General features: G+C 52.7%; 1 protein-coding gene across 2 annotated transcripts in view; it reads left to right on the top strand.

The window, feature by feature from the left end:
- The window catches only part of BABAM2 (BRISC and BRCA1 A complex member 2), a 434760-nt gene extending 413187 nt beyond the window's left edge, over nt 1-21573 (top strand). For both annotated transcript variants that reach the window (XM_082671824.1, XM_082671825.1), the window contains one exon: nt 21252-21573. In XM_082671824.1, the coding sequence (XP_082527950.1) occupies nt 21252-21315 (64 nt within the window). In that variant the 3' untranslated portion in view covers nt 21316-21573. The remainder of the gene's footprint in view (nt 1-21251) is intronic.
- Nucleotides 21574-23571: the final 1998 nt, after the last annotated feature.

Genomic DNA, 23571 nt, shown 5'->3' on the forward strand with positions numbered 1-23571 from the left:
ATGGGTCCCGCTGTGTGTGTTTGGGGTGGGAGCAGAGGTCAAGTGGGGCAGGATGTCTGGTACCAGCCTTCACATCTCCCCAGCCATCTTTCTTCAGAACATTCTCACAGACAATTGGCAGAATGAAGACAGCCTTTGTGGTCTGATAACTTGTCTCACGGAATAAGTGCAAGCCCTCTTTCACAGAGCTTCTTCCAGGAACACTGCTAAAAGTGGCGACTTTAGCTGTCCCTGTGGCGTGAGTGACTTGAGATGGCCAGAGCAGGCATGATAGTAACTGACCGCATGCTCCCTGCTCTGGGGAGTCTGGGGACCACAGTACTGGAGCTGGGAGGACAGTCCAGCTGCCTCACTATGCAAGTGAAACAAAGAAGACCCAGAGAAGGGAAGTGCTTTGCCCAAGGTCACACAGCTATCCAGAATTTGAGTCTGAACTTCAGCCTGGGTCTACTACCTTGAGTTCTTCTGTACTAATTCAGGGGGTCTGAGAATTCCCAACACACTTGCTTGGTTGACTTGTGAACATTTTCTCTGGACTACTTGACAACTGTCATCTCCAGATCTCCACTCGGCTGCATGTCCTTCAGCGCTGCCGCTCTCAGCTTCATGCTTGCTGCCCCTAAGAGCAAGTTCACTCCTGCTACGGAGTTCATGGCATTTTCTAGACCAGCTTGATCTTCGCCCTCCTCCCCAGCAGTGCCTCCTTGCTGATCCCTTTGCCCCACCCTGACCAAGTGTTCAGCGGTTGAGATGGAAAAATCCATCTCAAAGCACAGGGCTTTTAACCTCGCTTTCAGAGGAGTAATTTGCCCACGTAACAGGAGGTGAAAATTAAAACAAAGCAGGGCGTAGGCTGGAGCAGTACAGCACCCTTGGGTTTAAGAGTGCCTTTGACCTGTTCCCCTCAGACTAGAATGATTATCTGGATGCCAGAGAGTTCTTAGAGGAGCCCTTTACTCAGTGGTGTCACTGGCAAGGTGGCATTAGCCCTAAGACCAGCTTTACATGCACTCAGAAAGCAAACCTGGCCGTGCGGGCAGAGCCAGCCCACGTGGAAGCCCGGAGAGGCCATCAGGGGGTCTTCCACGTTTTTGTGTGTGTGTGTGGTACGCGGGCCTGTCACTGTTCTGGCCTCTCCCTTTGCGGAGCACAGGCTCCGGACGCGCAGGCTCAGCGGCCATGGCTCACGGGCCTAGCCGCTCCGCGGCATGTGGGATCTTCCCGGACCAGGGCACGAACCCATGCCTCCCGCATCGGCAGGCGGACTCTCAACCACTGCACCACCAGGGAAGCCCTCCACTTTTTTTTTTTTGCTTGTTCTTGCCACAGGCTGTCATGAGACCAAGAAAACTTGTTTTGAAAATGCTTGACAGCCGAAACAACCTGTTCTCGGCTCTGGACGAGAGCGTCTGTCCTTTCTGACCATTTCTGTACTGTTTGATGTTTGACTAGCTGCTGACTGGAAAAAATGAAGTTGCTATTTTCTTCTCATATTGTTCACAGGCAAGTGCCAGTGGCTTTCCAGGTCCTTGTTTCCCATTTTTTCCAGCCCTTCACCAGAGACATTTTAAGACAGTGCCTGAGTTTAACTGATGAATGAACGTTAGCAACATATACTTATGAGGATATAACCAATGGTTACATCTCTGCAAGCCGAGCTCTATATGTGGGTTGTCTTTCCCGATCCCATTAGATTTCAACCTGTGATTTTCCACTTGTAGTTTAGTTCTCTCTGGAGAACTTGAATGTGTGAGTCAAAACCTCCAGTTATCCCAGTGGCTACTTTGGCCTTCCGCACTGGTGGCTCTGAGGCCTGCAGCAGCATCTCTGTTCCTCCCCCGGGGTCTTGGTCTTGGATGGTCTCAGGTGGGTCCTGTGACTGGGAAGGAGCCACTTCACTTCTTTTCTGCAAATAGAGGGGTTGGACAGGTAAGGAATTGACAAACAATAGCCCCAGGGCAAGTTTAGCCAGCTGCTTGTTTTTATAAATAAAGTTTTATTGGAACACAGCCCCACCCATTCATTTACATATTGCACATGGCTGCTGTCACTCTAAGGGCAGAGTTGAATTGCAGAGACAGGGTATATGGCCTGCAAAGCTGAAAATACTTGCTGTCTGGCCCTTTACAGGAAAACATTGCTCACCCCTGGATTAGATGACCTTTAGGGTTTTCAAATCCAACTTTCTATGGCTTTTGAACTCGTGCAGTTCTTTTACAGCACAAGCTCCTGAAGCACCTAATAAGGGGCTAACTAGAAGGGGCCCTCTCTCTCCCCTGCAGCAGTGACAATGCAAAGCGCGCCTTGAGGTTGCTGAAATCTACAAAGGGAGGGGGCTTATTCTGCTGTGTTTGTATAGTTTATTTTGCTGTATGTCTGTATTCGTTTATTGGTCTGAGGGCTCTGGTGTCCTTGGTGTCCACCAATTTTGGTAAAAAGACACCCCAGCTGTATAGGTCTGACTGAATTCAGTGGCATGGTTCAAGGTGGGACACCCGTCTGTACCCACGTGGAGGAGAACACTGATTCATCTGCTTGATAACTATGGTAGGAAAGGGAGCCAGATGCTGCCTTGAGAACCTGTGTGGCTGCCTGGACCCACCCCACCCGCTGTTTGTGTTTGCCTGTCTCTGAGTCTGAGCAGTGAGATGGCGCAGGATAGCTCAAAGCGGCAAGGTAGGTTGGTGGCCATGGTGAGAAAGACAGGAAGAAGCCTTGAAAACTGCAGAGACTAGGGAAGAGCTAATCTTTTTAATCTTCTTCCCCTGGTGCCAGTCCAAACAAGATTCTAACATAAAATTTGCATCCCAGTGACATGCATCCCATACCCACGTTCCCAGGGCATAATAGGGGATCCAAAGCACAGAACTGCATGGTCCTCCAGTCAAGGCCACTCTGGCCTATGAAGAACTTTTGTGCAGACTAGAAAAAGGTGCCCCTTTGGGTTGGTGCAGACTTGGCTAATAGCTCTGGGTAAGAGAAACCTCCCCCTTTCTCTAGGCATCTAGCCCTGGGCGAGCACACAGCTGAGTAAATGGTCAGGGACTGGATTTCAGCCCCCACTTGCTCGTTTGGCCAGACTCCTTGGTGCGGAGCAGATGCTGCCCTCCCCAATGGAGCAGCCACTCCTGCTACCTGGCATCTTAGAAGTCTAGTGGGGGGCTCCCCTCACAGGGTCCTGCTGACCAACAACAGGTTAACTCTCCTTCGCCTTGGTTTTTGAGACCACAGCAGCCTGGGCTGGTCCCCAGCACGCCCAGTAATACCCATACCCTCAGCACTGCCACAGTGCAGGGTGGCTCAGAGCCCCGGGGCTGGGAGCACCAAGACATGGTCCTCCCCCAGCTGCACCAAGGGCCCTGATCTAGTTGAGGTGCTTATTTTGGAGAGCCCAAGTCCTGGCTCTTCTTTGCCAACTTCTGACCTAAAACTGGCTCCGCTTAAGGAATGCACATAATTTTCCACAGAGTTAGATCTCAGAGGTAATATGCTAGCAGCACAAAGAAATGTGCTAAGAGGGCCAGAGCAGACGAGCTCACGATGGTGGGGACTGACCTCACTCCCCAGGCGCTGGGTTACACGTCGCCCAGTGTGCGCGGTGACGACATTCCGCCAGGACACCCTCCTCTGCAGGGCGTGTTGTCAGCATGGTTTTGAGAAGGCTGTTATGAACTCTCCGTGGGTGAGACAGCTTTGTGGTCAGATCTGGTTTCCACCTCTCAACTCACATTGGAAATTGTACTGGGGCCGGCCAGCCATGTGGGCAAATTTTGAAAGATTCCTAACCTACCCTTTTCATTCTGCATCTATCAGCGGTTCCCAGCAGTCCAGAGGCCAGAGGATTGGGAAGAAAAAGAGGCTGGGAGCCCGGGGTAGCCGAGGATTCAGTATCTACTTCCTGTTCCCTTTCTTGGATCTTAAAAAGCTTCTGGGAATAAGAAGGAATGTAGTTTGTCACTGTTCTGAGCCCCTTAACCGTGCAGAGCGCTGTGCTAAGAAGCAGTTAGAGTCCTGTGGCCTAGAGCACTTCTCTCTGTGCCCTAGAGAGATGCGACCGGGGGGAGAGTGGGTGGAGTGTGGGCATCAGTGTGGCTGCACCCTGTAGGGAAGGGTGGTGGGAGCCCATGAAGTTGACATTGGGGAATAGCCCTGTACACTAGTTTCGGACCAGAGCCCCAGGGCCTAAGAGAAAGAAATCTCCCAGTTAGCAAATGTTCCCAATTTAAAAATTTTACTGTTCCAAGTCACCAGATGCATGAGATGCCCCACACCTTTAGCTGCAGAGGTTATGGCCAGATATGGGGTGGGGAGCAGTGCTCAGAAGGACCCTTCTAGTGGAACGTGGGTGCACCAGAGCCATGCCTTTCCTGCTCCAAGCCTGTGGCCAGAGAAGGCCCTCCGGGGCTGGCAGTGTGCTGTCGCAGGGCACTGGCTCATATCTGAACCCCACTCTGCCTTTACCACGCACCTGACCTTGGGTAGGTTACCTACTCTCTCCAAGCCTGTTTCTTCATGTGTACAGTGGAAGTAGAGTAATGCTGTCTATGTCACACATGACTGTTGCTTGCATTAAAATGAAGTTGGGGTGTTTTTTTTTAACATCTTTATTGGAGTATAATTGCTTTACAATGGTGTGTTAGTTTCTGCTGTATAACAAAGTGAATCAGCTATACGTAAACATATATCCCCATATCTCTTCCCTCTTGTGTCTCCCTCCCACCCTCCCTATCCCACCCCTCCAGGCGGTCACAAAGCACCGAGCTGATCTCCCTGTGCTATGTGGCTGCTTCCCACTAGCTACCTGTTTTACATTTGGCAGTGTATATATGTCCATGCCACTCTCTCATTTCATTCCAGGTTACCCTTCCCCCTCTGTGTGTCCTCAAGTCCATTCTCTATGTCTGTGTCTTTATTCCTGTCCTGCCCCTAGGTTCTTCAGAACCTTTTTTTTTTTTTTAGATTCCATATATATATGTGTTAACATACGGTATTTGTTTTTCTCTTTCTGACTTACTTCACTCTGTATGACAGACTCTAGGTCCATCCACCCCACTACAAATAACTCAATTTTGTTTCTTTTTATGGCTGAGTAATATTCCATTGTATATATGTGCCACATCTTCTTTATCCATTCATCTGTCTATGGACACTTAGGTTGCTTCCATGTCCTGGCTATTGTAAATAGAGCTGCAATGAACATAGGTGTGCATGTCTCTTTTTGAATTATGGTTTTCTTAGGGTATATGCCCAGTAGTGGGATTGCTGGGTTGTATGGTAGCTCTATTTTTAGTTTTCTAAGGAACCTGCAGACTGTTCTCCCTAGTGGCTGTATCAATTTACATTCCCACCAACAGTGCAGGAGGGTTCCCTTTTCAAAATGAGGTTATTTTTAAAAGCATATTATAAACTGTAAAATACCAAGGACCAAGTTAGTTCATTTTCTTATCCAACAACTATTAAATGCCTACTAGGTGCAGGTACTTTCAGGCAGTGTCCCTGGTACTCCAGGCCCTCCTGTAAACAGGCGCTATTCTATAAATGTGTGTTAAATTAAAGTGCTAGGCGGTGGGAGGGGAGGTTGGGAGGAAAGGAAGCTACTCTGGTTTGAGTTCCTACCGTGTGCCTGGCACTGTTGCCTGACAACCACCGCACGGGTCCTTTGGGCCCATCGGAGAGAAATACATGGAGACTCGGGGAGGGTAGTAGCAGATTTCCTCTCTAGCCCACTTTTCTCCTCCCAAGCCTCCCCCAGGTCAATAAGCCAGGCCAAATCCAAGCCAAAACTGATCACCCCTGATTCTAGGCCAGTAAGTGGGAATCACGTGAAGTCAGAGCAAAACGAGGCTCTGTCACCACAAGCCAAACCTCATGTTCACAGGGCGCAGGTTTCAGGAGAACAAGGGCCTTTGATGCATGCTCGGAATTCCTTCCACGGCAAGCCGCTGTGAGAAAAATCTCACCCAAACAATGTACTCTTGGCCGAGGGAGGGCCGGTGTCTTTTCAGGCGTAAAGCTACCAGCAAGGACCCAGAAGCCACTCAAGGGATTTGTTGGTTTCCCCAGAAGATCTAGCTTTTTGAAATCAACTTAGCAAAGGATTCCATTCGCCCCTCTGCCCCCACGCCCCTGCCCCCCAGTGCTGAGTCCTCCCTTGTCTCTAACCCCTGGAAGAGGAGGAGGGGCATGGAGCTCCTGTCCTCGTGTGGGTTTCCAGCTCAGCAATCAGTGAATCCTTTTCTCAAGTGTAGCGCCAAGTATTTATTCTGATAAAGGATTTAAAAAACATTTTTTTAAGAAAAAAGAAGCACTAAAGAGGTTGTTGTCTGGCTTGGTCTCCAAAAACCAGTCCTTAACGACTGACAGTTATTGCCTAGAGTTAAGATGATCGATTTAGGAAAGAAGGATATCCATTCATTGTCATTCAGCCATTCAACAGAAATTTAGGGTATTTCTGGGTCACTGAAGTGCAGCCCCCAGAAATGAATGCAGGAAGCCTCCTGTGTCTACACAGAGGGGGAAACATCTAAAGAGCTGCATTTAAAGATGGGCAGACCCACGGCTCCAGAGCCAGTAACACCCGGGGAACTCCTGCCCAGGAGGTCAGCCTGGCCCTGGAGCTCAGAGCACACGGTGGAGGCCTCAGCTGCTCCCGCCATTCAGTTCACAAGGCTTCACTGAACCTCAGCGAGACTGAGCCACAAAGCTCCGCCCAAGGGTGACCGCAGAGGTAGACAACGTGTATATAAGGGACGCCAACCAGCAACCCCAGGCAGTTTAGGTAGGATTGTTTTGTTACAGAAGGCAAAAGGAGGCCCCGTGGGTAGGGGTTCCCAGGGGACAAATTCCAGCTCAGGAGAAGGAAAAACATTATAACTCTTACAGGTGCTGCAGGCTCTGCGGAGGGCCTGAGGCTTATGCCAGGCCTTGAGTGTGGGTAGGTTTTGGGTAGATAGGGAGGCCCCCAAAATGTTGCGTGGTTCAGGAAAGTACCCTTTACCTGCAAAGCAAAGGGACTCCTACATAGCTGGCCCCCAGAATTGCCAAGGAGAATTAATTATTGTTTGTAAAACACTTTAAGATTCCCTGATGAAAGACCTTGTATAAATGCAAATTATTATTATTGTCATTAAAAGTGCTAGACGTCTGGCCTGCTGGCTAATGGCCTGGCAGAGCTCTGAGCAGAAATGAAAGCCAACTCCAGGCAGAAAGTTTGTTCTGGTTGTTCCAGAGCAATAGCAGGAAGAAGGAGCCAGCGGAGGAGGGCTTGGCCCCCGACTGTGAAGTGAAGCCATCCAACTCCCACCCAGGGTGAGCAGGCAGCAGTCTGACTGCGAGTCCAGGGCCTGTGTGTCCCCTGAGGGCCAGGCCTTACTCAGATTCATCCCTTGGCCCCTGCAGAAACCAGCCCTTGTCTAGCTCAGGAGCTCGGTCGGCATGAACGAGTGAATGTCTGGTTGTCTGCTGGTCTGAAGGATGGATGCTGGCCTCCATACTTGGGGTCCTAAGTCAGACCCAGAGACAAAAGGGAGATAGATAGAAACCTCTTGCCATGCCTTTGATGGTGCTTATTAAGGAGGGAACCCCTTTAGCAAAGCACAGGGAGAGGTCATTTATTAAATTACTGCTTCCACTAAAGAAACTGTCTGTGGCTTAAGTGGTTAAATTGATCCCAAAGCAATAATATTAATAATGGATAATGGTACAGTCGGCTCTCCATGTCTCGTGAGTTCCACATCAGGACAATATTTCAAAAATATTCAAAGAAAAATATTCCAAAAAGTTCCAAAAAGCAAAGTTTGAATTTGCCAAACACAGCAGCTATGTACAGAGCATTTACATTGTATTTACAACTATTTACATAGTATTTACATTGTATTAGGTATTTAAGTAATCTAGAGATGATTTAAAGTATACAGGAGTTGTGCATAGGTCATATGCAAGTACAGTCGGATCTCCGTATCTGCATGTTCCATATCCACGGATTCAACCAACGGAGTATCAAAAACCAGAGTTGTTTGAATCCAAGGCTGCAGAATCCAAAGATATGGAGGGCCAACTACTATGCCATTTCTTTTTAACATGAATTTATTTATTTTATTTATTTATTTTTGGCTGCGTTGGGTCTTCGTTGCCATGCACGGGCTTTCTCTAGTTGCGGCGAGAGGGCGCTACTCTTCATTGCGGTGCGGGGGCTTCTCATTGCAGTGGCTTATCTTTGTTGTGGAGCACGGGCTTTAGGCGCATGGGCTTCAGTAGTTGTGGTACGTGGGCTCAGTAGTCGTGGCACGTGGGCTCAGTAGTTGTGGCTTGTGGGCTATAGAGCACAGGCTCAGTAGTTGTGGCTGGCAGGCTCTAGAGCGCAGGTTCAGCACAGGTTTAGTTGCCCCGTGACATGTGGGATCTTCCTGGACCAGGGCTCGAACCCGTGTCCCCTGCATTGACAGGCGGATTCTTAGCCACTGCGCCACCAGGGAAGCCCTACTATGCCATTTTATATAAGGGACTTGAGCATTCTTTTTTTTTTTTTTTTTTTTGCGGTACGTGGGCCTCTCACTGTTGTGGCCTCTCCCGTTGCAGAGCACAGGCTCCGGACGCACAGGCTCAGCGGCCATGGCTCACGGGCCCAGCCGCTCCGCAGCATGTGGGATCTTCCCAGACCAGGGCACGAACCCGTGTCCCCTGCATCGGCAGGCGGACTCTCAACCACTACGCCACCAGGGAAGCCCGAGCATCCTTGAATTTGGGTATCCGCGAGGGTCCTGGAACCAGTCTCCTGCGAATACCAGGGGATGACTGTACGTTAGACCTGGAAGTAAGCTCAGAAGCCATCCCTTCACTTTACAGATGAGGCATTTGGGGTACAGAGAGGTGAAGTGGCTCATCCAAGGTCACATAGCAGGTGAGAAGCAGAGCCAGGATCACAACTCAAGCTTGATTATGTCAGGGTAATAATGCCTCCCATTTTATAGTACTTTACGGACGTGGTACTTCTCCACAACCCTGGAGAGCTTTAAGATGACAGATGACTTTACTGTTAAAGGAACCTTCCGGGTATCCTTTGCTCTTCTGGGGCTCGTTATTTAGAGAACATTTATGGTGCCTCCCATGTGCACTTGTTTGAATTGCACGTGCCCTTCTTTTCCTTCTCCCAGACATTCAGACTAGGCCTTGTTCTTCTGTAGAGTGCATTAATACTTCCAGGAACCAGGTGGACAAGTGAGAGGGAGGTCAAGTTCATCGCTTTCATCCCTTGTTATCACAGTCATAATTCTACTGAAAAGTCACCCAATGCAGGTCCCTAAATGAGAGCTAAAGATACCAGTCACCACCTCTGGACACACAGACCTACAAGAGGGCCATTTAGGGGGGTTTGTAAGAACAAACGTAGGTGTAATGGGAGTTGGCAGTAAGGAGCCCTCAACATTCATTACTGGGCCATTGGCAATTCCAGTTTTACAGAGTTTTTTTGTTTTTGTTTTTTAAAAACATAAGCACCTTTCTTCTTTAAATTAATTAATTTATTTTTATTTTTGGCTGCGTTGAGTCTTCATTGCTCTGCACGGGCTTTCTCTAGTTGTGGCGAGCAGGGGCTACTCTTCTTTGTGGTGCGCAGGCTTCTCATTGCGGTGGCTTCTCTTGTTGCAGAGCACGGGCTCTAGGCGAGCGGGCTTCAGTAGTTGTGGCTCGCGGCTCTAGAGCGCAGGCTCAGTAGTTGTGGCACACGGACTTAGTTGCTCTGCAGCATGTGGGATCTCACAGGACCAGGGCTCGAACCCATGTCTCCTGCATTGGCAGGCGGATTCTTAAACAATGCACCACCAGGGAAGTCCAATTTTATGGAGTTTTAATGAAGGAGAATGAGATATGCCTAAAATGATGTTTGGGAGGGGGAGGATCACCAAATCAAAGAAATTTAGAAATCACCGCTCCCATGCCTTCGTTGTGTGAATGAGGAAACGGAGGAGTGATTCAGTGTCCCACAGCAGATCCCGAGGGGGAGGCCTGGTCTCTGCGCTCAGCTGCCAGCGCCTTTTCCACTGGAAATCATGGCATTGTGGAAAGAATGTGCTCTTTGGAGTCAAGCAGCTCTGGAATCATAAACAGCATTGCCACCTATTAGCTGTGTGATCTTAGAAAAGTTACTTTGCACCTCTGAATTGTAGATTTCTCATTGGCAAAAATAAAGATATAGGTGTCCCCCACTTTTTGAAAGTTCGCTTTATGCCACTTTGCTTTTTCTTTTTTGCGGTACGCAGGCCTCTCACTGTTGTGGCCTCTCCCGTTGCGGAGCACAGGCTCTGGACGTGCAGGCTCAGCGGCCATGGCTCACGGGCCCAGCCACTCCGCGGCATGTGGGATCTTCCCGGACCAGGGCACGAACCCGCGTCCCCTGCATCGGCAGGCAGACTCTCAACCACTGCGCCACCAGGGAAGCCCCACTTTGCTTTTACAAAAGACCTACATTAGTACCTGTTTTCAGTAACTAAAAGACATCCAAAGAGGATTTTCACTTTTATCAAAAAAGGCAAAAAGCAAAAATAGCATTCAGCGTTTGTTTTGTGGCAAACCCTTGTAGAGGCAGAGCACACCCCGAGCAGCCAGAGTGGCGCCGCCAAGCTCCTTCCCCAGGAACCACACTCGGCATCTCAGCATCAGGCCACCATAGCTTTGAACTGTCTGCGAGCATCTTGCTTTGTCTCATTTTATTTTTGCATCCGTTAGCAAGATGTGTCCTAGGCTCATCGCTTCTTCGCTTTATGCCATTTCGAAAGGTTTCATAGGAATGCTCTACTTTCAGATGGTGGGGGGAACCTGTACTAATACCTGCGTGGTAGTAGTCCCATTAGGAGGAGTAAACGTAAAATAGTATAGATGAAAACAAATAGCGCGGAGTCTAGCAGGTGGTAGGCACCTCCCTTCCTTTATACTCCTGGCTTCCAGACTTTTTTACCACAATCCACAGGAAGACATTTATTTTACATCCACAAAAGTTTCACACACAAAAAATTCTACTTGCCACATGTGATGTACTCTGATTTTGATTTCATTTTATTTTAATGCTGGTCAGGACCCACTAGGTTGATTTCACAACCCACTAATGGATTACACCTATCGTTTGAACAAGCCTGTTTCATACCTTGTGTGGATATCATTTATCCACATTGTATGTATGTCCTTTCTTTCCTTCCAGGCCTTTCCCCCCCCCTCCCTCTTTGTAACTGGCACACGGCCACACAGCTAGCTGTTGCCAGCATGTGCCGGGCCCTGTGCTCGTGCAGGGTGGAATGAGCCCTGCGGGCCTGCAGGGCAAGTGAGCTCTGCTTCTGCGCCCCTCCCCATCTTTGCCATGAACCTCAGCATGGTTGAGAGGACCCGTAGGGCCCTCCACCTGCAGAAGTTCTGCCTCCTGCCAGCCTGCTGTGGAACTTGCCCACACTCCCAGCCCAGGAGCCCACCTGAAGTTCCCATTAAGGCCATTGCACCCCAGCAGGGAGGGTAGGCTGCGGATGTCCTCTCCCTTCCAGTAGTTTCTTCTTTGGGAATTGTTGCTTTTCCATCTGGAAACCCAGAGAGCCAGGTGTCTGGGAATATCATTTCAGCTGCTGGGCGGGGGGATTAGACTGAAGAGGGACCATGGCCGTCCTTGCTGCCCCTGCCCCAGATCTTCAGGGGGTATCTGTGAGCAGCCAGCTAGGAGGGCGAACACCCAGAGTGTGCGCTCAAAAGGCAGCAGGCAGGGGCCTGAGCCGCGCCAGGAGACAGAGCTTCGGCCTCTGGATGCTGAGAGTCTGTTGGGAGAAACCCGGTTTACAACCAGGCGAGCATTACTTAAAAGCCCCAGAGAGACTCTCTGGGGGGGAAGAAGATTGTTTCGTGCTCCAAAGAGTTGATCTCCTAAGCGTTCTCGAAGCCCTTTGGGGGTCCGGCACTGTCCTGTGCAGGCCGATGCCTGGCGATGCTGAGCGGAAGCCTGGAGGCACCATCCCCGCTGGGGCATGACCAGGCCCCGCACTACGCATGGTCAGCTCGCCTGGGACCCCGAGCACTTCCTCTTTGAGGGCCATCCTTTGGTTTTTCCCCTGTTGCTGATTAAGGGGAGGAGGGTAATCTGTGATTTTGACGGTGACTCACCGCCATCAGACAGGCGGCGGCTTCTCCCCAGCAGTCCAGCGCAGGTGAGCTGCGTGAGTAGGAGATCCCAGCACCCTCCACAGGCATCTGCATGGCCACGAGCAGAGCCAAGGCTGAGCTCCCACCTGTGCGGCCCTGGGCAGAGCCAGCAGAGAACATGAGATGCCCGTTGCCAAGGCACCTGCCATCCAAGGCACACCAGGCAGGCGCAGATGGTGAGACAGGTGAACAAAGGGTGGTGGCTCTGCTCTGGGGTCCCAGGCCTCAGGCAGCACCATATTCCTTAGTCCCACCTACCCACTCTCTGCCCTAGCCTTAGCCCAGCCAGGTGCACTGCGTCATCTCAGCTGACACACACCCCCGGAGGAGAGGGGGGCCGGCCTTTCTCAGTGGCCACGCTGCTGCCCCCTCCTCCCAGCTTCTCATCAAGCAGGTTCACGATGGAAAGAGCATCAGCCTGAGAGTAAAGAGATAGGGAGGGTGGGCTCAGATTCTGCCTACTAGCTCTGGGGCCTTAGGGCAGCCCGTTGGGACAGCCATGCATTCATTCATTCATTCCTGCTGTCAGGCCCTAAGGAAGGTGAGCACCATGGGGCACTAAGGGTAAACCACCACCAAATTCTGCCCCCAAGGGGCTTCCAGAGAAGAGCTAGGCCATGTGAGAGGGACCATCAACTTCTCCAGCCCTTAGTTTTCCCTTCCCTGTAATGATCGGACTATATGGCCGCTAAGGTTTCTTTCTGTTGTAAAATTTTATAATTCTAAAGTACATCTTTAAATAAGCCAAGCTTTCACAGTCGTTTGAGAAATGTTTGTTGAATTGCTGTGCGTCGGGCTCTAGACTTGAAGCTGGGCTGCAGAGATGTCTGAATATGAGCAGCGGGGCTTGCCGTGAAGGAGCCTCTAGTGGGATGTCGGGGGATGGCTGGACTGTGACAGACGCTTGCAGACAGAGCTGGGAGCCCAGGGGAGGAAGGCAGCCCTGCGGCTAGGGGAGCCCACGAGGACTGCCCTGCCCCTCCCTCTCATTTGGCCAGTTGGCCCACGTGGGCTCCTCCCCTCAGACACTGCAGCAGGGGGCGCCCGGGGAGCAGAGGCGACTACAGCCCCCCACCCCGACCCCTGAGCAAGGCCTGGCCCTGCAGTTGCAGAAGCTGACTGCGCGCTGCTCAAGCCCCAGAGGAACTGGCCCGGCTCCAGGAGGCCTCCTCGGAGAGTCTCAGAAGGAGGAAGAACCACTAGGTAATTGTGAGCATTCAGTGCACGTTGACAAATACCCTGTGATTGAGAAGGAGCCAGATTTCATCCCAATACTTTGGTGTCTAGAAATGGAGCCCAGTTGAGTGTTTGTTGAAGTCCTCCTAAAACAGCATTTCATTTAATTCAACACATACTGAGACTACACATACTGAGACTACGGTCTCAGCCTTCTCACGGGCAAGGAGCCCGAGCTGTGTAAGACAGAGTCTAACATCTCAAACTCAAGGCGGACCATGGCTGGGCCTGAGGTTGGAGGCCACTGTGCCACGGAACCCAGCAGAGGGGAGATTGATTCCAGCCGAGGGCGAGGGCCTCTGCCCGAAGCTGTGAGCGTGTGATACTGTGTTCTCGGTATGATGTCAAGCCTTTGCATCTCAAGTGTGTTAGTGTCCTTGTTTTGCGATCTTGGACCCCCTAAAAATGAACCAGGCCTGCCCAAGGGTTGGCACATTTAGGGAGACCGTGTACATGAACCAGTTACAGCCACTTGTTTGTTCCTAAAGCCCATACCAGCAGCCAGGCTGACATCGCTCAGGGCACAGCTACAAAATAAGGTCCCATCGTGCCGGGCACTTGCTTACCAAGGCGCCCAGAGTTGGATGGGCCGTCTTCACAGTGGCCTTTGGAGGGTTTGGGGTGACAGGCATTGAGGCAGAACCGGGTCTCTCTATAGAGATTCTATTATAAGGATGACCCCTTTGCCACGGGGACAGTAACCCCAAGTGAGTCAGTATTTACAGTGGCCGTTCGGGACGATGAGGACAAGGCAAGACCACAAGGAAGATTAGCGGGACTTGTCTTACGCTGTTTACGGCACTGCTTTGATTTCAGACCACAGTCGGCTTGCTTAGGACTGATTAAAAACATGTGCCAGTTGAAGTCACAGCTGCAGAAGAAAACTGGAAAAAGAAAGGAGCCTTAGATGTTTGGGAACTTGCCTCTATTTGCAAAAATGAATTCTGACTTGATTTGTGTGTCCTTGATTTCCTGACGAGGAGGTTCGTGTCCCCGAACCTCTCCTCCCACCCCGCGCTATCCACCGCCACCCTGGCCTGACTCAGCAAGCGTCGTAAGGCTCATCTGACGATTGCCCAGAGGAAAGCATTTGGGAATTCCAGAAAGAGGCTACTGAGTCCAGTTTGGGAAGAGAGCAATTGCCTAGGCTCCTGCCAAATACGAGGCCCCAAGTATATGAGGCTGAAGGCGGCAAGATCACAGGGCCTCCTCCTTGAAGTGGCGCTCCCGCGGCAAGAGGAGCGCCGCGGCACTGGGCTCAGGCTGTATCTCAACTAAACTCGCTCGGCGTCTGTTTTCTCACCTGCGAAATGGGACCTTGACTCCTGCCCCACGCGGCAGTGCTGTGAGTGCCACCTGTGCGATGTTTAATCTGCTTTACGGGCTTCCTTCCTCTTTCCCCGGAGTCTCCAACCTCTTAGGGCTTTTTGTTCTCTGTTGTTGTTTTCATTTTCTTAAAGCCGCACTGATTCAATTGTTCAGATGTTGATTGCATGGATTTTTGTTCTTTTGAAAAGGTCCATTGAGTAAATCTAGACCTATAATTCCAGCGGGGAAAATCCCTTTTGATGAGACTTGTTGGAGAAAGTTTCCTAACTGCCCTCATCTCGAGGCCTCTGAGGAGCTTCCTGACAGCTCCCTGTCACCACTCTCTTTAGTGCCCCCAGAGCCCCTTCCCCAGAACACATAGATGATTGGATTTTCCAGGCGTTGTTTCCCCTGACAACTTAGTTTGAGCTCCCTGACTCTGGACCTCCTCTCAGTTGGAGGGCAGACATGGCCGAGAGGAACAGGCCTTCCTTCCCTCTCACCAGCTGCCTGTGGTTCCCTGAACATCTGCTCAGAGCTCTGCCATGTTTGTGAAGAAGCATCCCAGCTAAGGCGACCACCGTCTCCCCTCACCACCGTCACCTGCGGTGCGTCGGGGCCTGGGCTTGGCTGGTGCCTTCACTGAACAGGTGAAGAGTCAAGACGCAAAGAGGTTAAGTGGCTTGCTCAAGGTCACATGGGTATCTCGGAACCATTACTGGGTGGCACTTAGAGATTGCCAAGTATCCATCTTCCTGTTAGAGGTGAGGAAACTGAGGCCCAGCTCCCGATGACCCAGCGAGCCAGGGCCTGGACTAGAGCCCATGTCTTCTGCCTCATGGCTCAGTGCCCTTTTCACTTACCCCACCGCCTCCCCTTTATAATACTTCTTGACCTGGACAGAAAAAGGTCTGTCTGAGGACTGGGCCCACTTCAATACCCCCGTCTGGGGTAGCCAGAGCCACATGATTCTTGAACATCCATCTAGTCCACGGCTGCGACCTCCCCCCGACCAAGCTTTTGACCAGAGCCACGCACGGGAGCACACGCAGCAGCTCAAGCAGAAGCCGGCCGGGGCGCGGGTGCCTCCCGCTCGCACCACGAGCACGTCTCCAGCAGCTCCGGGCTGCATTTCAAGAGGTGCGCAGTGTCCCAACGACTTTGGCTGGGTGTCCGATCCTGAGACTGACCACCTCTGTGCCTCCAGCTACCAGCTCAATACGATATGTCAAAAATGACCCAAGAAGGCCCAGGGGAAAGGATGAACCGGGAGCAAGGACCATAGGACCTCTCCATCCACACAGGGGTTTTCTCTTCTGCAGCCACAAGTGCCCTGGCTGTCCGCCTCTCCCCCTCAGACCCAGCTGGGTCCCCACCGTAACAGTTGACACCTATTGATCAACTAGTTTGCCAGGTACCAGGCCAAGTGCTTACGTGGAACATCTCATTTAATCCTCGTGAGGACTATACTTTAAGGTAGGCGTCGTGGCTCACCTCTTAGAGTTGAAGAAATTAAAGCTAAACCGGTGAGTCACTTGCCCAGGTGGTACAGCCAGTAAAGGGCAGGGCCAGGCCTTGAGCCCACACTGCCTGCCCTTCACAGCCTCCAGCCTGCAAGGCCTTGGATCATCAGGCACAGCTCCCTGCCTTGAAGATGAGGGACTGGCGCCCAGAGAAGGGAAGAGACTTGCTCCTGGACCCAAGGCCCAGAAGAGTAGACCTGCTGAGCAGCCCAGCATGCTGATTCCTGGCCTCAGGGGTCTGTCTGCTCCGCCCCTGCTGCGCCTGTGAGCTGAGGCCAGGAGCCAGTCCTGCTTCCAACTCATGGACAACCTACCTGGCCTTAGCCTGGGGTCAGTTCTTTAAGTTTTATTCTGCTAGCCTGCGACTCTGGGATTGGATGGAGTTGTGATCTTATAAAACCCAGAGTGAAGGGACTTCCCTGGCGGTCAAGTGGTTAAGACTCTGTGCTCCCAGAGCAGGGGGCACGGGTTCAATCCCTGGTCGGGGAACTAAGGTCCTGCATGCCACACAGCGCAGCCGAAAAACTAAATAAAACCCAGGGCAGAGGGACTGAGCTCAGTGAAGAGGGTCAGAGCCCTATGCTGTCCTAAGGCACGTTTAGCTTGAATTTGGTCTAAAGATAATGTCTCTTCCAGTGGGAGTAGAATGAGGAGCTTGACTGACTCAAGGCCTCCCTCCCTGAGGGCCCTTTTGGCCAGTTAAGGGGGGACATGAGAAGACCTTCCCCCCACCCCCTGTAACACACTTAGACTTTTAAAGCTTACCATACACTTCGTCTTTGGGTGAGAGCGTTTTTTAAAAGGTGACAGACAACTAGTGCCATTGGCAGGCAATATACTCTGGGCAGCTCTCCATCTTCTCTGATTAAAAACTGAAACAAATGAAAACAGCACTTCAAAAGAAAACCTATAAATGGATGGGAGCCAGTTGTCACTCTCCCCTTCCTCCTCGCCTCCGTGAGCTGACTTGGTGAGGATCCGCGTTGAGAAGCACTCACGACAACAGCTGGTGGCATCATGCCTTTAAATAGCCCTTCTCCGCACTGCTTCCCCCGGGCGTCACACCCTTTGCCCTGGCAGGGAAAGCCCAGGACACAACAGGAAACTTCAGAACTTTCTGAAGAAGGAGAGAGCTTGCTGCAAAGCTTGCTCCCTCTCGCCAAGACCTTTCGGTCTAAGGAGCTTGCACTGGTGTGGCCCCTCCCCCAGAAGTTTCCAAGGAAAAACTGAGCTGATGAGATTTGCCCAGTGTGAGGCCGGGCCTGAGGAGGGAGAGCGGGGGAGAGATGCCCCTGCCCCCGTGCCCAGGGCCCGTTCCAGCAGCAGCCAGCACCGCTCCCTCATCGGGCACCTATCTTGGAGCCAACAGCCTGTGCCCCTGGTGTCCTCCCCTGTGACTTGCGACAGGGACGCCACCCTGCCCAGTGGTGCTGGGGTACGTCACACTCCACGGTGTCCTTCAGGCAGTAACGCAGATGCAGCGGAGACGGGCAGCGGCCTGTCAACATCTGACCCTCTACAGAAGGGCCGCCAGGCTCCCCTCCAGCAAACACAGATACCGCTGGGGAAATAGCAGCAGGTGAAACACGGGGAAGAAACGAACGGCCCTCACGTCCGAGTGGCGGCAGCCAGTTGACAAGGTTCCTTCCCGCACGTCTTGTGTGTGAGCGTCGCATCAGGGTGGGCTTGTTGCCCCTCCTCACTGTGGGGAAACAAAACTCAGGGCTTCTCTCGCCCGGCCAGCCTCACCCTAGTTCGGGGGCCCCTTCTGCCTCAACACAGTCCCCCTTCCCATAAGGACGATCGTGGGCAAGGGGTTTGAGGTCCTAAGTCTCAGAGAAGGTGGTGGTCTGGCTGGGTCAGGATGCAGATGGAGGAAGGTGTTTATCCTTCTCACTAACCATCGGCATAGGTTGAAGTTTGAGAATGGACGACAGTTTATAGTTTTCTTCCTCAGAAGCTGAACGTTGCATTCTCCTGCATTGTGGGGTTGCTGTCTTTCACTTTCCTCAACAGTGTGCAAGGGACGTGCTTTAACTGCTCTTGCAAACCTCGTGGCCGTCGGTAGTTACCTTAATTACAGCCATGAAGTCCACACTGGGCCCTCTGTATGGGCAGGCCTGTGGGGTCACAGAGAAGGGGACATGCCCCCTGCTTTCCAGGTCTGGCAGGGCAGCCCGGCCAGCAAGCCGTGTGCACACGTGACACGTGCCCCAGCAGAAGCACAGAGAGCATCTGCAAGCAGGGAGAGGACCTTCTGGTGACCAGGGAAGCCTTAATGGGGGCAAGGGCGTTTGGCCTGAGCGTGACTAAAGCCCCAAGGTGGAAATGGCACGTGTGAGGAAGAGCAGGTGGCCACACTGGAGGGGACGGGAGTGCGGGCCGGCATCCTGGACCGTGCGTGGGCTTCAAGGGGCTTGCGGCGTCCCCCGACTGCATGTGACATCACAGTGAGGAGACCTACCTGCAGTTTTTCTGGGAGAGCATCCTTAGCTTTCTTAGCTTCTCAAAGGTCGGGGGAGGCACGATCCCAAAAATGTAACCGAGGAAAAGTGCAAATAGTAAAAATCATGGCATGCCAGGCTGCGAGTTTGGGCAGATGAAGGGTCTCGGTTGGGGTAGTGACAGAGACCCACATTCAAAGAGAATTGATTTAGTTGCAACAGGAAAGCAAAGTAAGCCTTTTTTTTTTTTTTTTTTGTGGTACGCGGGCCTCTCACTGTTGTGGCCTCTCCCGTCGCGGAGCACAGGCTCCGGACGCGCAGGCTCAGCGGCCATGGCTCACAGGCCCAGCCGCTCCGCGGCATGTGGGATCTTCCCGGACCGGGGCACGAACCCATGTCCCCTGCATCGGCAGGAGGACTCTCAACCACTGCGCCACCAGGGAAGCCCGCAAAGTAAGCCTTTTGTCCCGGGGAGAAACAGCAGTTTTGTGAAAGGTAACAAGAGAGGGAGCCCAGGTGTTGGGACACAGGGGAGGAAGAGGAAGAAACTTCAGGATGACTTCACCGCAGGGGTTTAGGGAGAAGTGGAAACTGAGGGTTCTGTTACAGAAGTACCAGGGGGCCGAAGCACTTTCAAATGAGTAATGTTGATGAAAAAGTACATTTGGAACACACTGGCTTGAGTTATAGAGAGACGCCCAGGTCACAATGTCCTGGAGGTGGTTGGAAATGTGGGCCTGGAAGTTTGGGAGATAAATAAGGGCTGGAGACCCAGATTTGGGGTGGGGGGAGGGGCAGATTCTCTGCTGAGGGTGTTTCGAGCCTGAGAGGACGCGAGGGGAGTGGCGAGCAGGACAGGAAGAGTAGCCAACTCGATTTCTATGGGAGTGGGGAAGGCGGGAGGGAGAGGAAGAGGGACGGAGAGGGTCTAGATGTGTAATGTCCCAGGGACAGAGAGCTTCCAGACACGGGGGCCCAGGCATGAATGTGGCAGAGAGGCTGCAGAGACTGGGACTGAAAAAATTCAGCAAAGCACGGAAATTTGAAAGAGGGTTTCCGGTGACTTGGCATTAGGAGAGGGGATCAGGCAGGTGTCATCAATGGCTGCTCTTAGCGGCGACTTAGTGGCGACCCCGGGGCTGCTGAGTTGTGTGGGGCTCTTCGCCCGACGCTGAACCACCCATGTGACGCTGAACCGCCGACAATGAACCACCCTTTTGAGTTTCGTGACTGCTGAGCAGTCCTCTGCTCTCTTCTCACAGACGGGTTTCGCCTTGTTGCCTCTCGCAGCTTCAGCAGGTCTGCCCTCTGCCTTTAAGTTAGCTCCCCGACTCCTAATGTGGGCCTTCTGACCTCCTGGGAGCCTGGAGCGCCGAGCTTATGAGAACCATGTCCTAAATAACATGGACGTGGGTGAGGTACCGAGGCCTTTGTGGTACTGATGGTGACAGGTGTCTTGGTGGCCCTTCCTAGCTCAAGTCACAGGTCCAGGTGAGCCACTTCTGGATAAGTCCGGTGTGACTGCTCTGATCTCACAGGCATCAGGGGTGCGGGAGGGAAGCCTGGCAGGCACACGCGGTGCCCACCGCCACCTCTGCGGCTTCCTCTCCCTCTGCTTTCTACCTCACCCTTTCTCTTCCGGAAGAGTGTTTAGTTCCCAGCTCCTGCCAAGCCCTCCCGTGCCCCCAGGCCTCTGCTCCTGCTGTGTCTTTTGCCTCAAACACCTGTAAAATGGCTACTTCACCGCCTCCTTCACTGGTGGCCCGAGGCTGGTGCCTCATGGCATTGCCGTAAACGCCCTCACCACCGCAGTTGGTATCTCTCGTGTGTCTGCTCCTTCTCTAAACTGAGATCACCTGCATGATAGGTGACACATCTGGGTCATCTCACAACCCTTGGCACCTAAGGCAGTGCCTGGCACGCTCAGTGTGGCATGTGCCCCTCTCCTGCCGTTTGACAGAGAGCCTGCTTCTCCAGATTCGAACCTGGTTGCGGAAAAGCCTAACGGTCTGCCCCAGACCCTGTCACTCGTCTGTGGCTGACCAGGGAACGTTCTCCTGACACCCAGCCTGGCTTTCTTGCCAGTAGATCGAACTACAAATACGTCTGCCAACGAATGGAGGCCGTGGATCCCTTAGAAATCCCTCTTATTAGACCCTCTCTGTCTCTGTGAAGTCAGAGATCCACCTGAGTAAAAGTGCAACCTTGCTGATATTTCAGATCACGAAAGCGACCGGGTGGTTGGCTTGTAGCTTGGACCCTTGGCTTTGACCTGGGGCAGGGCAGACGGAACCCGAGTCCTGATGTCTAATAGGAATTGGCAGCCAGGAAGGTCCGGGTACAGGCCCTTTAAATATCCATGAGAGATAGCACGGTAGTGAACTGTATGGACCTCCCTTGGAAAAATCCAGAGGGCTTTGCATCAGCAGGGAAGGAAAATCCAATCCAAGATGCATGAACAATAAATAACAACTGTTCCGAGTTAGGTTGAAAGCTCTGAGTTGCACTTTTTTTTTTTTTCAAGATGTTTGTGCTAACCACAATTTTTTTTCTCCCCCTTTCCCACCAGGGCTTATTTCAAAACCTTTGTCCCTCAGTTCCAGGAGGCAGCGTTTGCCAATGGAAAGCTCTAGGAAACACCAGTCTTGAGAGGTGGCCAGCCAGGCTGCTCTGTCCACATGCGTGTCAGCACATATGGCCGCTTCCTGGAAGCCATTGGAATGTCTTCACGGCAGCATTTCACTCACACAGCAGCTTTGCGCCCCGACTGGAACCCACACTTGAGCTGGCTGGCGAGCATCTGGGTCCCAGAGCCCCCCACCTCTGGTTGCCCCCTCTTTGTTTCCTTCAGTATACTTCTTAGTTGGAAGAAATAAAGTCACAAATCAGGATGCTGTTACTTTTCCAGGGAACGTAAGACATCATAAATGCACACGCCCTGATTCCAAAGCCTTTGTCTCTGAGACCTCTTTTAAGTTTTCAGATAGCTTTTTCCTTTCCCCCTGGAACTAGCGCCTTGTGCGTGTGTGTTTCACACCCAACCTTTCCCATTTGGACAGTCCCTCACTGGAAAGGTGCTGCCCGAATGAGTCTGACCAACTGGCAAGGTTTCAGCCACCTACCCAGCTGGGCCCTAGGCCAGCGCTCGGGAACAATTGGGAGCCAGCGTCAAACGCCGCTCCCCCACCCATCTCCAGGCCCCCGTGTGTGTGCCGTGTACAAAGCCCATCCTGACCCAGGAGGCAGTCGCTGAAGGTTGCTGAATGCATCAAGGAACCCATCCCTCTCTCCATCCCTCCTCCCGAGGCTGATGGGAGAGTTGTTTGGGCTGACGAAGCACTGTGCGAATTATACCTGGGAGACACAGGTTGGGTCCCGTGGGTGACCCCTGCGCTCAGGCCTGCCAGCTCCACAGCCGTCCGGGAACGGAGCGGGGGAAGGTGCCCCGAGCAAGCTCCATCGTCCCTAAGTGTACGGATCATCAGGGCCAGGCGGGGTTTCAGAAGAGAAGTCACCGTGTTTCCACGCCCAGCCCCTCTCCCCTGCTGCTCCCTTCAGCGTCAGAGGCGAGAACTAAGGCCCACAAGCTAAAGAAACTCTCCCAGCAAATTAGGGCAAACCTGGGAGTCGGGAGCCGTCACACGACTTCCCTCAACTTACACCCAGGCTGGCCACAGCCAACTTGCCCGCTTGACAAGGTCTAGTTTAGCTTAGCGGCGTCCCACCCTGAGGGCTTTCGACACAGGGAAGTGGGACCTCGGCACGGAGGCGAGAGAAACCAGCAGGCTGAGTGGCCTGTGCTCTTACTTCAGCCCACCTGCCTCTCTCCCGCTGTAGGGCCCGCACAGGTGGAACCCAGCCTCTCACTCTTCCCTCAGCTCCTCTTGTGGTTGGTGGAGCTCAGTTTCACCGCGTCAGCCTGAAAGCGAGCCAGCTCGGGGCCCTTTTGGGGGCCAGTGAGGGAACCTCTCCATCCTGTATTCTCCAGCACCCAGGGATGTTCTCAGGAGGTGAGAGAACAGGTAGAACAGACCTCCCAGCTTGGCTTCCAGCCGAAGGGCTGCCCCACTCTGGGATCTTTCACCACCTGAGTACTTTGCCTTGAAACCTTGGGAATTCCCATGACAGAGAGCAGTCCAGAGTCGTGCGTCGGCGCCGTAGCTTTGCTGTCAGCCGGCGGTGTGACCCTGAGTAAGTCACTTCTCCGTGTAGTCAGAACCACCCGGCGAGCTTTCTAAAAAGCTGCTTCTCAGGGTCCCGCTGCAGGCCCGCTGAATCATATCTCATTAGCTGGGGCTTGGGCGTCCGGATTGTGATAAAACTCCCCAGGTGATTCTGTTGAGCACGTGGTCGCAACCATGCTGGAGTCTCTTCTGACCCTGGCCAGCTGCCTACCCCAGTAAGGGTTTCCAGCTCCAGTTCTAGCCGGGGGTGGTTGGCAGCTGTGGGGTGGGGTGAGGTCACGTGGCCGGGACCCCTGGCATTTCAAATCGCCAGTCCTCAGTGACAGCGGCCAGTATTGGGCAGTGTGACCTGGGAGTGGCCCTCCTGCCCCTGCCAGTCTCTTGGGGTCCAGATGGCTCGGGCTGGCCAGATGGTCAACGGCAGCCTGCACGTCTGGGAAGCAGGCCCAGTCCAACCAGAAGTGCTGTCCTGCACTTTATCTCAGCACATCTCTGCAGCAGACCTGTGAGGTAAGCAAGTGAGGAAGGTCACCCCTGTTCCACAAATGAGGAAGCAAGATCAGAGAGGTTAAGTGAGTTACCCATGATCACCAGCCAGTCAGTGCCAGAGTCAGGACTCAGCCCGGGCTCCCAGCTCCAGATCCAGTACCGCTTCTCACGTTCGTCCGTGACTCTAGTAAACAAACGGAGACTTCTTTCTTCCCC

This window comes from Grampus griseus, assembly GCF_964374135.1.
Source record: "Grampus griseus genome assembly, chromosome: 15".
In the NCBI taxonomy this organism is placed as follows: Eukaryota; Metazoa; Chordata; class Mammalia; order Artiodactyla; family Delphinidae; genus Grampus; species Grampus griseus.